Raw genomic sequence first — 11,384 nt, 5'->3', positions numbered from 1 at the left:
TCGTGAAGTACATCGAACAAGTATGTAACACCGCACGGGATGTATCTTTGTGCACGTAGAAGTAAGATTATGCAGCAAAGAGGATTCCAAAGTGCGACCATGGGATACAGAACAAAGGTCATGGATATAATGATGGCCAGTAGTAGAGGAACATGAAAACAAAGCAGAATACTTGGCTTAAATCTATGGGCTACAACAGGCTACTAAGCTATATATCAAGATACGAGACAGGAAAAAGACGTTGCTTTTTTTTTTCTGGTTTCAACCGCCCGCCGCGGCTTAAATACGAATGGCGGGTGAGGGGCCCTGATTACATGTCCAAGGGCATACCCGATGGGGGCGGGAGGAAAAGGGGACGTCAGGAACGACGCCGGTGGAGATGCTATGCTGGTGTGTGTGGATGATGCTGATGATAATGATAATGACCATGATGATGCCGCGGACGCCAACCATGCAAGAAGTGAAGCAATGGCGAGGCGTCAGAAGAAAAGCAGGGAGGGCAGGCAGAAGGAAGGGGGAAATCATAGAGGCGTGTAGGGCTCTAGAAACTAAAGAGGCCGCTGCGGCGTTTGCCGAGCGGGTAGATGATGAAGGCGCTCATGAAGAGGCCGACGGCGATGCCAATGGCAATCTGGATCATGGAGGCGGCGACCTGGAAGATGACGCTGTCGAGGGGCTGGCCGGGCTGGTAGGTGACGGTGCCGTTGGCCGTGGTGACCGTCTGGTTGGACTTTGTGAGCTCGTTGGCCGTGTAGATGCCGCTGAGCAGGCCGCCCGTGGAGGCGAGCCCTCCAGGCACCTGCGTGAAGATGGCGGGGATGAGCGTGGCGGCGGCGACGCCGTGCCGCAGCCGCGAGTACAGGTTGGCGAGGACGCCGACGCTCAGGGCACCGAGCGTGCTGGCGATCTGGGGGCTGGCGCTGAACTTGAGGCTGCTGAAGTAGTTGACGATGTAGCCGGTGAAGGCGATGAGAATCATGACGGGCATCTGGCGCCACTTTGCTTGGTAGAGGACGCTGATGCAGACGACGAAGAAGGGGACGAAGATGAAACCGTAATAGGCCGACGGGGGGTTGGTGCACGTCGTCTCCGACGCCGCGTTGATGTCGAAGAGGCCGTAGAGGGCCGCACCGACGGTGATTCCGAAGCCCAGGAAGAGCGAGTAGATGATGGCGTAGACAATGCGGATGGACCCGGGCACAATGGCCCGAGACTGCAGTTCCAGGGCCGAACACACTGCTTGGTCAGGCTGCTGCCAAGGGGGATGTAGGACCAGGGAGGAAAGGGGGGGCTGGAGACTTACAAACAGAGTAGCCCGGCAGCAACATGACGATGCCGCCCTGTGCAAGCGCCGAGAAACAAAATAGCTCGCCCCGGTTGATGCTGCCAAAGGCACGGGCCAAGAAGCTCACCAGCACCGTGGCGGTCACCTCGAAGACGTTGTTGTACAGGTTGGACTTGGGCGCCACGATGAGCTGCAGCAGCCCGACCGTGCAGCCGAAGAAGAACAAGAGGGGGAGGTCGATGAGGCGGGCCTTGAAGGAGAAGGGCGCGGCAGTGACGCTCGTGAGACCAAAGACGATTACACGCAGCCAGGGGTTGAACTTTTCCTTCGACTTCATGAGGTTGTTGAGCCGTTCGGTGCCCTCGTCGGCACCAATGACGTCGTGCATCACTTCCTTGTATACGTGGTGCACGTCCTTGAGCTTGCCCAGGTCGATGCCCTGTGCGGTTCGCACGATGCGGACCTCGGTCGTGTGAGTCGACCTGTCGTCGAAGGATATGATCATGCATCCGGGAAGATAGAGGAACTGGCCGTCAATCTCCAGGACGCGGGCGGTCATACTCAGGTACTCTTCGAGACGATGAGTCGGCGCGCCGAAGAGCATGAGGGCGCGGCACAGCTTGATGATGTAGCCCTGGCGCGACAGCGTCTCGGCAATGTGCACCGTGATGCGCGCCTCCTCTTCCTTGTGCCATAGATGGCTCAACCTGGATGCACTGCCGGCTCGCTTGTGCATGGGCGGCCGCTTCTTGCCTTTGGCGCCCGCAGCAGAGTCGGGTGTGTTGGGGTTGGCCAGCCGGGCCGACGCCTCGATGAGGTTGGATAGTGTTTCCTGCGAGCGGTTCTGCTCGTACCATTTCCTGCGGTTTGGTGTCGCGCCCCCGGAGCCGCTCGACTGGCCGCCGGCCGAGGCCGAGCGAGAATGCTGGCCTTGGGGCTGGTGCTGGTGCTGCCCGATGAGTTGTGCCGGCTGCTTGTAGAGCTTGAGGAGCTCCGACAGGACACTGCCACGGTATTGTTGAGGGGGCGGCACATTGTACACTCCATCGATGGAGCCGTCGTAGAGTTCGCTTGGGGTGGCATGCTGCTGTACCTCGTGTTGGAGGCCACTCGGCACTGCCGTATCGTTGTTTGTTGTCGGCGACTGGCCCTGAGTTGTCGCCGCGAATCGAGCCGCATGAGCTTGTACTAGCTGATATGCATCCTGCATCAAGGCTTGTGTCGCCTGCCGCTCAGCTTCCGTCTTCGGCTCCTGAGGATCCTGGAGACCCGTATGCCCCAAGTTCCGTAGCGGGATTCCCTGCTCGTCGCCGCCGAGCAAGTGCTCGCCGTCGTTGGTGGTTACAGTATCGGCGCGCGAGTCGATGGAGCTCTTTCGCGAGCCTTGCGGGGACGCGGACCCCCGCCTAATCCTGGCAGCGACTTGCTTGGCGCGTTCCTGCGCGGCAGCGGCCGATAACGCCTTTTCTGAGCCCGGCGCAAAGTCCAAATCTTCGGCAAAGTCACCCACAGTGCCGACGCTGCTGGACGAGTTGGCGCGGAGGACTGAAGGTCGAGGCCTTGTAAGCGGAGGGTCGACAGCCTCAGGGGACGGCGTCCCCGTGGTACTATGAGGGCTGGGCGACTGCTGAGGCCTGTCTGTCGCGCCAGCGTTGCTGTTAAAGCGCACGCGGCCCTTTTCTTTCCTCAGGGCCGCAACGGTCGCCGTCTCTGCGGGAGGCTCGGGAAGCGCGACAGCCTCAACGGAGCCAGAAGCCTCGCTTCCCACGCCCGGGCCGGGGTCAGGATCGGGTTCGTCCTGCGTCAGGTTGGGCGTGCCGTCCATTGCGTCAAACGAGTGTGTGCGATGGCGATGGGGAGGGGAGCACCCGTGTACGAACACATGAACGAGGTGGGATGGGGACGAGTTTTGTGCTGTGTTGGTGGCGGGCGAGGACAGTGGATGGATGACTACATGTATGGACGGGGTCCAACGTACCTGCCTCGTTGACTGTTTTCCCCCCAGGATCGTGCCCGACGGACGCCGCGTAATGAGCCAGTCATGGCCCTCCCATCCTCGTCCTACTAGCCCTCCCTCTTCCCCTCCCTATTATGCTCGGCGCCGCTGAGCCGACTCGGGTCGTGAATCGGTGGTGCGCGCCGTGACGTCAAAGTGGGCGTTGGCCGTGCCTGATGCACTGGCCAGCGCGCATTGAGCATCGGAGACGCAGCAATAACACACCCCTCATCTCATCCCTGACCTAATCTGTTATGTAACAGCTGCGGTGAGGCCTTTTGCCCCGGGCACGAGAGCCTTCCCAGGAACGGCATTCGCACCGCATATGCCACATTAGTTCGTGGCCTGCTCGCCTCGCGGGTACCGAGAGTCGGGCGACGGACGCCATATCGCGACGGTCCCTGAAAGCGGGCTAGTCCGCGGCCACCACAAAGTGTGTGCCATGCAGAATCTGCAGCTCCTCCCGGGTCCCATCCGGGGACTGGTCTCGACTCGTCCATTGGTGGGTTCGTCCATGACACTCGACGGCGGACTTGTCCGAGGACTGTGTCGACTCGTCGGGTCTCCTGGCCACAGGTGGGGTCGGGACACAGTGTCAGTGCGGCCATGGACACGCGGCAGATGCTGGCCTGTCATCATCAGCGTTGTCTCGACGGCTGATGAGTGATTCTGCCCTGCGCATCAAGGCGTCTTGGCCTTGCGGCGAGCGCAATCTCGGATCACGGAGCTCTAACGTCAGGCATCGTTGGCCCAGCGCCCACGATGCGACGGCATTTACTGATTCATGTGGAATGTTCATGTGGCGGCCATGCCATTCTGGAGCGGCTTCATCAAGGGCGGAACCCGAATCGAAATCGAATTTGCAAGGGTGCCCGGCGGTTGCGGTGCGCTGGTGGCTGTGGCGGCTATTTTTGCAGGGTCCCACCGCAGTTCTCGTGAACCTTGAGATGCACCAGCGGCTCAGCTAACCGGCCACGTGACTCGGCCACCGGCAAGCCAAGACTCTTTCCCCTTCCGGCCGCCAGAGTGGGGGCCTATTGGCTCTGGGCAGACATGGGGTCGCATTTTTTTTCTTCCCTTGACCGTCCTGGACTTTTCTGCCTGACAACACCACCAAGGCAATCTCCAGCCTCTCTCTCCAACCACGGCAGTGAACCTTTTTCGGGCGAGCCTTCTTTCGAGAACATCATCAATCATGTCTGAGGAGAACGCAGGTAAGCCTCATTGTCGATCGGTCGCCGCATTCCCAAGGACGAGAGCACTGACGTTTTGCGATTTCACAGCCTGGCCTCTGGCCGATGCCAAGCTCACCCAGGAGATCCTCGACCTCCTGCAGTCAGCGACGCACCAGCGTCAGACCAAGAAGGGCGCCAACGAGGGTATGCTCCCCCCCCCCCCCCCGCCGTTGCTCTTCCGACGACATGCGTGCGAGCGAGTGAGACGCTAACAGATGGGCCATAGTGACCAAGGCGCTGAACCGCGGCACCTGCGAAATCGCTATCCTTGCCGCCGACACCGCGCCGCTCGCCATCCTGCTGCACATCCCGCTCCTGTGCGAGGATAAGGGCACCCCCTACGTCTACGTTCCGAGCAAGACGATGCTGGGCCGCGCCTGCGGTGTCAGCCGCTCTGTCATTTCGGCCAGCATCAACTCGAACGAGGGCGGCCAGCTGGCTGGCCAGATCAAGGCCCTCCGCGACAAGGTCGAGCGCCTCGCCATCTAAGGCTGGCGGTTGAGGACGGATCTGCGTGTACTACCTGCCGAGGTCTTCCTCTTTGAAGGCGGTGGGTGGATAGCACGACGAGCGGCCGGCATGAGGCAGTCAGATACTTAATATACCTTGGTCTGTCTTCGCATTCAAGGTCGCCATTTCGGTGATGCTATTGCACAGAGGCACGCCGGGCGGATAAGTCAAGAATACCATGTGGTAACTCGCAAATGTGCCTGTGGAGCGAAGAGTGGCCATCCAAGGCGCAAGTCGTAGTTGGTCGTCCGATGCCAGGACCAGGCACGCGACCCGAGCAATCAAAGTGACCAGACCAAGGAGAGAGATGTGTTGATTGTGAGTAGAGACGGAGTGCAACGCTCGACGGCACGGGGCCTGTGATGCTCCGCCGCCGACTCCCGAGCAGCGAAGGGCCGCCACGTTTGGGTATTAAGGTACAGGAAGATCGCATGAACCCGGGCGGCGTCTAGAGGACATGGGGCGGCGGAGGCGGAGGCGGAGTTGGGGACAAGAAGGCCCCAGATTCCGGCGAGCGCAGCCCGGCGCAGCGCACTTCGGGGTCGGTGGGCGGCCCGCCCGGGCTGCGTTATCTCCGCTAAGGCCACCACCACCTGCTTGCTCCAGCTCGGGCGCCTCTCCCGACCACAGGGCAGCCCCCCTTCAATAGTGCAGGTAAGCCACCGAGGCTCAATCAGCACGTCCAATGGGCTGCTGGCGGCGTCAGTCTGGCAGCCCGTCAGCCACTGCTGAGATGCCTGCGCTGCTGGGCTGCTGTGGGCATCCCTGTCCGCAGCCAACCTGCCAAGGCGCGGCGGGCGGGCCGCGTTTCAATAATCCTCAGGTCGCAATACTACCTCACGCTTCACCCACCGGCCTGGAAAACTTTACCTCGCCATACTATGCCTACGGTAGGTAAGGGTAGTGCTACTACCTACACTCATGAAGTGGGAGGGGACTGGCACTTGCTTACAGCATGGCTAGTTGCTGACTGCTGCAGCGTCTGGACCCCCGAGACGGGCGAGAAACGGGACCGGCCGGCGTAGCGGAAGCTCTCAGTGGGGGACGCGCGCCCGCCGCATTCGCTTTCAGGCGCAGGTCATTCATTAGTGGCGTGTCGTTCCATGTCGTCGTCACCGGTTACCTGGGGAGTTAGCTCAACACACCACACACCACCACGCCAACGCCCTGCATTCTTATCGTCGAGTATTTGTTTGAGTACATGGTACCGTTACTTAGGTACTACATACCTAGTAGGTAGGTAGATAAAACAGGCTCGTCCCCCCGACCGTTCCGGTGCTGTTCCTTCCCCAGCCCATTCCCGTGCTCGAACCGTCCGGTATTATAGCAGCTCTGCACACACACGCCTGCGCGCCTCACGCGCGCATCGCTTCACACAGCTCTGTGCGCCGTCGTCCGTTCCCCCATCGGCACAGCACAGTCCATGCCACGCCCTGCCGGCCAGTGGACATTCCGTCTCTGGCGCACGAGAGCAACGGCTCAGTCTACAAGGCGGCCCTTGGCACTGACAGCAGCCGTGTCTGGCTCGGCCATCGTCGCCGCTGCCACAGCAACAACAATGACCAGCAAGGACGAGGCCGCTGTGACGCCCGCGGCGGCGGCGCCCCTCCTGGGGCCCGTCTCGACGGCGAGCTCCTCGCCCGGATATGTGACCAGCGTGGCCAAGATTGCCGGCCGCGCCAGCATCCCCGACGAAGCGTCGTCGAACCCGCATCACGTCGTCGGCAGCGGCGGCAGGGTCTCGCACTTCAAGAATCCCTATCCGTCGTGGTCCAATCCCGTGGGTTTCGTCTCCATGGTTCGTAACATTTTGTGGTATGCAGGAATCCATCCCGACCTCTTCCTAGATGCGTGAATGCCGTCGACCAGACGCTGACATGGGCGATGACATGTTCCAGGCCGCTTATCACGGGAGATCTCAAGCAGCCCGACACGACTCCCCCCACCGTCCCCGTCGTTACCCCCCAGTGGCTTCCCGAACGCTTTCCCGAGTCTTACGCTTCTTCTTCCTCCTCTTCTCCCGGCAAGTTGCGGGCGACCTGGCTCGGCCACGCGTGCTACTACGTCGAGTTCCCATCGGGCCTGCGCGTGCTCTTCGACCCTGTCTTCGAGGACCGGTGCTCGCCCTTCACCTTCCTCGGCCCGAAGCGATACACGCCGCGGCCGTGCGCCATCGCCGACATACCCACCATTGACGCTGTCGTCATCAGCCACAGCCACTATGACCACCTGTCACACACGTCGGTGCTCGAGATCCAGAAGAGCCACCCGGACGTGCAGTTCTTCGTCGGGCTCGGGCTCGAGAAGTGGTTCCGCAAGAGCGGCCTCAAGAATGTCACGGAGCTCGACTGGTGGGAGGACGCGGAGCTGACGGTCCAGGTGACGGACAAGGGCGGCAGCAGCAACGGCGACAGTAACGGTGACGCGGGCCGCCCAGCCAAGGGCAGCGGCAGCGGCAGCACGAGGAGTATCTCGGCACGCGTTTCCTGCCTGCCCTGCCAGCACACATCGGCGCGGTCGCTGCTCGACAAGGACACGACGCTCTGGTGCTCGTGGGGAGTCAAGTCAGGCGGGCGGTCGGTGTGGTTCGGCGGCGACACGGGCTACCGGGCGGTGCCGCGTCTGCCGCACGGCGTCGACGACTACGGGCCCGAGTACGAGGCGCTGCCGCGGTGCCCGCAGTTCAAGCAGATTGGCGAGCTGCGCGGGCCGTTTGACCTGGGGCTCATCCCCATCGGCGCCTACTACCCGCGCGCCGCCTTCTCCGCCATGCACGCCAACCCCTTTGACTCGGTCGAGATCTTCCGCGACACGCGCTGCGAGCGTGCCATGGGCATCCACTGGGGCACCTGGGCGCTGACCATGGAGGAGGTGCTGGAGCCGCCGCGGGTTCTGCGCGAGGCGCTCAAGCGCAGGGGTTTGCCCGAGACGGGCGTGTTTGACGTGTGCGACATTGGCGAGAGCAGAGAATTCTGAAACCCCTCCTCTATAAAGTGTTTCTATACGCGCTCGTCGCGGGGGGCGTGCGGCGTGCGTTTGTCTCGTTTATTGTGCTTCGGATTTTGATACCATCTAAATGGGTGAGTGGGTGGTGGTTTCAATGGGGTTGCGGGCGCCGAATGGGTTTACCAAAAATATTACACTCGAGACGTGGAAGGGAACAAGACACATCCCAGCTTCAAAACGACATGTTTCATTCAGTCTTGGTGTGGGATGGGAATACTACGTTACTATACACACATATGCATGCAACAACAACACATGGGCGTCAAACCATGCGGGCAGCTTGCTGGCCGACACGACGTCTTCCGTTGGACACGAGGCACACAAACAACCCCAAACATGGGGATAGAGAGTGAGACAGAAAGATACTTGTATTGATACTCCCACCAGCGCTTCACATCCCACAACGTTGCTTGCTACCTACTAATTACCTAGCCCTTGACCCGGAAGGGATGCGCTTCGGTGTTGAAGACGTACTTGCTCTTGCCGCCCTGGAACTGCAGCTGCACGTCCGACTCGTCGGCGAAGATGAGGTACAGATACTTGAGCGTCTCAGCCAACCAGAAGCTCTGCATCTGGTCAATGTAGCCGCCGCCGTCGGGCTTCATGACGTCGTTGAGCTGGGCGAAGGCGGCGCCCGTCTTGCAGACCTTCTTGATGGCGGAGAAGGCCGCCCAGGCCATGTTCTGGTACTCGCGGTCGCCGGTGAGGCGGTAGGCGTAGTACAGGCTCTCGCTCGTCTCGGGCCGCAAGATGTAGGAGCCGGCCGTCGTGTAGAAGCCGGACTTGGCGTAAAAGTCCTTTTGGGAGTCGGGCGGCGGTGGGTTGTTGGTGTCGTTGGCGGGGAGCGCGGGGTCGACCCAGGCGAACACCTCGGGGCCGATGCCCGCGGGCGCCTGCTGGTAGTTGTTGAAGTAGGACTTGGCGAGGTCGAGGCCGAACTGCTTGTACTTGTCCTCGCCAAGGAGCACGCCGCCGAGGATGAAGTTGCCGCCCGCGAAGCTGGCCACTACAGGGGGGGGGCGAGAGTCAGTCAGCTAAGGGGTTCGTTCCCATATCACTCGCACACAGCGACATTCCATGGTAGTACTACATGTACCCAAACGCTGTGTGACGAGCCCGGCGCAGGGGTGGAAATATCAGGGGGTAACACAAGAAAGGGGCAAAAGAATAGGCACGTACGGTGGGACGACACGGGGAACGTCTTGTTCCCCGAGTACTGCGACAGGTACGTCAGGTCCTTGCGCGTCGTCGGGTGCGACGCCAGGTACTTGATGGTCGAGTCGGCGGCGAGCACCCAGCGGTCCTTGTACTCGCCGTACTTGGCCGGGTCGTACTGGTACATCTTGATGAGGTACTCGTAGAAGCTGTCGGTGCCGCCGGACCAGCCGCCGTCGCTGTTGATGAAGCTGCCGTTGGCGATGGCCACGTCGGCGCCCACCATGCCGGGGAACGCCTCGGGGCTGCCCGTCGGGTGCAGCAGGTACGACTCGGCCTTCTCGGCGAGCCGCGCGTACTTGGGGTCGCCCGAGAGGTCGCTGAGGCGCGTCCACTCGAGGATGAGCGTGCCGACCTCGGCGATGTTGTTGGACGACGCGTTGCCGTGCCGCGGGCTGGGGTTGAGGTACACGGTCGGCTGCGGGACGCCGCTCGGCGTGTTGAAGGCGACGCTGAGGCTGTCGGCGAGGGTCTTGGCCTGGTCGAGGAGGTTCTGCACCTTGGCTTTGTCTTCGACGAGCTCGCTGAAGGGGCCATTGAGCAGGTCGTAGCCTGTGTGCGAGGTCGCGTATGTAAGTCGTGATTGATCGTCCACTCACACTCAGGGGGGGGGGTTGTTGACAGAGAGAGGGGGGGAGATATGGGGAAAAGAGAGAGAGTGCATGAGTGCGCGCTCGTGTAAGTGAGTGAGAGTGTGAGAGTGTGTGTGTATGTGTGGTGACGCCGCAGCAAGCGTGACGACTTACCAGACAGCAGGCCCGCAAGGTACCGAATATTCGTCTCAAAGAGCGAAATCGCATCGTTTTCCTTGGCCGTCGTCGTGTAGTTGGTCTGGGCGATATGGTCCAGCATCTTGGCGACAAAGTGCTCCTTTTCCATGATGATGGCCGTCGACAGCGCATCCACGACCGTCACGCCCCAAGCGGCTCTGTAGATATTTCATTATTAGTCTTGAGGTCCATCCTTTCCATTCCCCCCCCTTTTCACATCCTCCTTCCCTCTTTGTTTCTTTGTTCCACATACGCGCGCGGGAGAGGGGAAAATGAGGAGAAGAGGAGAGGGGGGGTTAACCATACCGGTCATCCTCGTAGCTGTTGCTCACGGGGTGCAGCGTGTCGTGCGGAAACGCGTACTCGACGTAGCCGTTCCAGGACTGCTCAAAGGCCTGCTTGACCTCGTTGGCGCGCGCGTGGTTGGGCTTCGGGGCCGTGACGTCCCTCTTCCTCGTCACGATGTTGGTGTCGCCACCCGCCGAGAGCGGCACGGCGAGGGCCGACGACGCGGCGAGGAGCTCGAGGAGCACCACGAGCGAGCTGCGCATGATGATGACGGCGGTGGTGGTGGTGGTTCACTGGTACCAGGCAGTGGCACGGCGGCGGCGCGCGCGCACCGGAGATGAAGGGGCTGAGGGGCTTGTTTTTCTTAACAAGAGCCCGGGTTGTGTGTGTCTCTCTCTCTCTCCTTCGCACCTAACGTCAACAACGACGACGATGATGGTGAAGATGACGATGATGAAGGCGTGCCGCCAGAACGAGACAAGGGGTGGGCGGCGGCGGTGGGCAGTCGAGCCAAAGATATATATTTACGCACGCACGCACAAAGTATGTATTGCTCCTCGTAAATTCAACCGGGGGGGTCTCAACCGGCACGCGAGGCTGCGTACATACATACATACGTGCGAGGGGACCCTCCCCCCTTCCTGTGTGCTTGCATTGATGAGCATCCGAGACATCGCGCACTAGACCCGTCATCGTCATGCCAGATCAACAAGCGCAAAAGCGAGAGAGAGAGACCCCTCCCCTCCCCCCCCTGGCACGCCCATGGGCACATGCACGCTCCTGTCTGCGCGCCGAAAGGAAGGGGGAAGGGGGGGGCCTCGCTCGCGGCGAAGCTCACGAGTCTCCGCGATGCATCCCATGCGGCCGGGGCGGCGTCGGCGTCGGCATCGGCATCGGCGACATTGAACCTTGTTGTTGTTGCGGACGGACAGGGCCGCCCTACTAGGCAGGTGACACGCTCGCGCCCAGCTCCCCCGGGGGCCCGGACCTTCGCATCTTTCTGCACCGCATCGCATGGCTCCTGGTTGATGGTGTTGTTGTTATCGTCGTCGAATCGCCGCCCGTCCCCAGCGCTGCTG

At 61.3% G+C, this 11,384-nt stretch overlaps 4 protein-coding genes across 5 annotated transcripts; 2 read left to right on the top strand and 2 right to left on the bottom strand.

Annotated features, from left to right (window-relative positions):
- Window positions 1-153: 153 nt before the first annotated feature.
- On the bottom strand, window positions 154-3,776 carry JDV02_004422 (uncharacterized protein). 2 transcript variants are annotated; one of them, XM_047985637.1, is made up of 3 exons: window positions 3,264-3,776; window positions 1,304-3,083; window positions 154-1,236 (listed from the first exon to the last, which is right to left on the bottom strand). In XM_047985637.1, the coding sequence occupies exons 2-3, from the start codon at window positions 2,493-2,495 to the stop codon at window positions 542-544; spliced, it is 1,887 nt and encodes a 628-aa protein (XP_047841614.1). In that variant the 5' UTR covers window positions 2,496-3,083; window positions 3,264-3,776; the 3' UTR covers window positions 154-541. The 2 variants fall into 2 exon arrangements, with proteins under 2 accessions (XP_047841614.1, XP_047841613.1); XM_047985636.1 differs by having other exon boundaries at window positions 1,304-3,776.
- A 700-nt stretch (window positions 3,777-4,476) lies between these two features.
- On the top strand, window positions 4,477-5,005 carry SNU13 (RNA binding protein snu13; the record flags this gene model as incomplete). The annotated part of the gene is made up of 3 exons (XM_047985635.1): window positions 4,477-4,495; window positions 4,565-4,660; window positions 4,743-5,005. The coding sequence occupies 3 exons, from the start codon at window positions 4,477-4,479 to the stop codon at window positions 5,003-5,005; spliced, it is 378 nt and encodes a 125-aa protein (XP_047841612.1).
- A 1,009-nt stretch (window positions 5,006-6,014) lies between these two features.
- On the top strand, window positions 6,015-8,416 carry JDV02_004420 (uncharacterized protein). Its single transcript, XM_047985634.1, has 2 exons — window positions 6,015-6,841; window positions 6,925-8,416. The coding sequence occupies exons 1-2, from the start codon at window positions 6,450-6,452 to the stop codon at window positions 8,000-8,002; spliced, it is 1,470 nt and encodes a 489-aa protein (XP_047841611.1). The 5' UTR covers window positions 6,015-6,449; the 3' UTR covers window positions 8,003-8,416.
- Window positions 8,337-11,055, bottom strand: JDV02_004419 (Mannosyl-oligosaccharide 1,2-alpha-mannosidase). The gene is made up of 4 exons (XM_047985633.1): window positions 10,324-11,055; window positions 9,994-10,175; window positions 9,212-9,799; window positions 8,337-9,038 (listed from the first exon to the last, which is right to left on the bottom strand). The coding sequence occupies exons 1-4, from the start codon at window positions 10,566-10,568 to the stop codon at window positions 8,461-8,463; spliced, it is 1,593 nt and encodes a 530-aa protein (XP_047841610.1). The 5' UTR covers window positions 10,569-11,055; the 3' UTR covers window positions 8,337-8,460.
- Between the last annotated feature and the right edge of the window lie 329 nt (window positions 11,056-11,384).

Source organism: Purpureocillium takamizusanense, chromosome 3 (assembly GCF_022605165.1).
Source record: "Purpureocillium takamizusanense chromosome 3, complete sequence".
NCBI lineage: Eukaryota > Fungi > Ascomycota > Sordariomycetes > Hypocreales > Ophiocordycipitaceae > Purpureocillium > Purpureocillium takamizusanense.
Note: the sequence above shows the minus strand (reverse complement) of the source record. Positions and strands in the feature narration are given on the sequence as shown.

What these genes read in the sequence shown, in the direction of transcription:
- JDV02_004419 (XM_047985633.1), bottom strand. Translation starts at nt 10,568, where the DNA reads ATGCGCAGCTCGCTCGTGGTGCTCCTCGAGCTCCTCGCCGCGTCGTCG. An exon ending in AACAGCTACGAGGATGACCG is followed by an intron (nt 10,176 to 10,323) that starts GTATGGTTAACC and finishes AAATATCTACAG; the next exon opens with AGCCGCTTGGGGCGTGACGG. An exon ending in CCTTGCGGGCCTGCTGTCTG is followed by an intron (nt 9,800 to 9,993) that starts GTAAGTCGTCAC and finishes CCTCGCACACAG; the next exon opens with GCTACGACCTGCTCAATGGC.
- JDV02_004420 (XM_047985634.1), top strand. Translation starts at nt 6,450, where the DNA reads ATGCCACGCCCTGCCGGCCAGTGGACATTCCGTCTCTGGCGCACGAGA. An exon ending in ATGGTTCGTAACATTTTGTG is followed by an intron (nt 6,842 to 6,924) that starts GTATGCAGGAAT and finishes GACATGTTCCAG; the next exon opens with GCCGCTTATCACGGGAGATC.
- JDV02_004422 (XM_047985636.1), bottom strand. Translation starts at nt 3,110, where the DNA reads ATGGACGGCACGCCCAACCTGACGCAGGACGAACCCGATCCTGACCCC. An exon ending in GCTGCCGGGCTACTCTGTTT is followed by an intron (nt 1,237 to 1,303) that starts GTAAGTCTCCAG and finishes CTGACCAAGCAG; the next exon opens with TGTGTTCGGCCCTGGAACTG.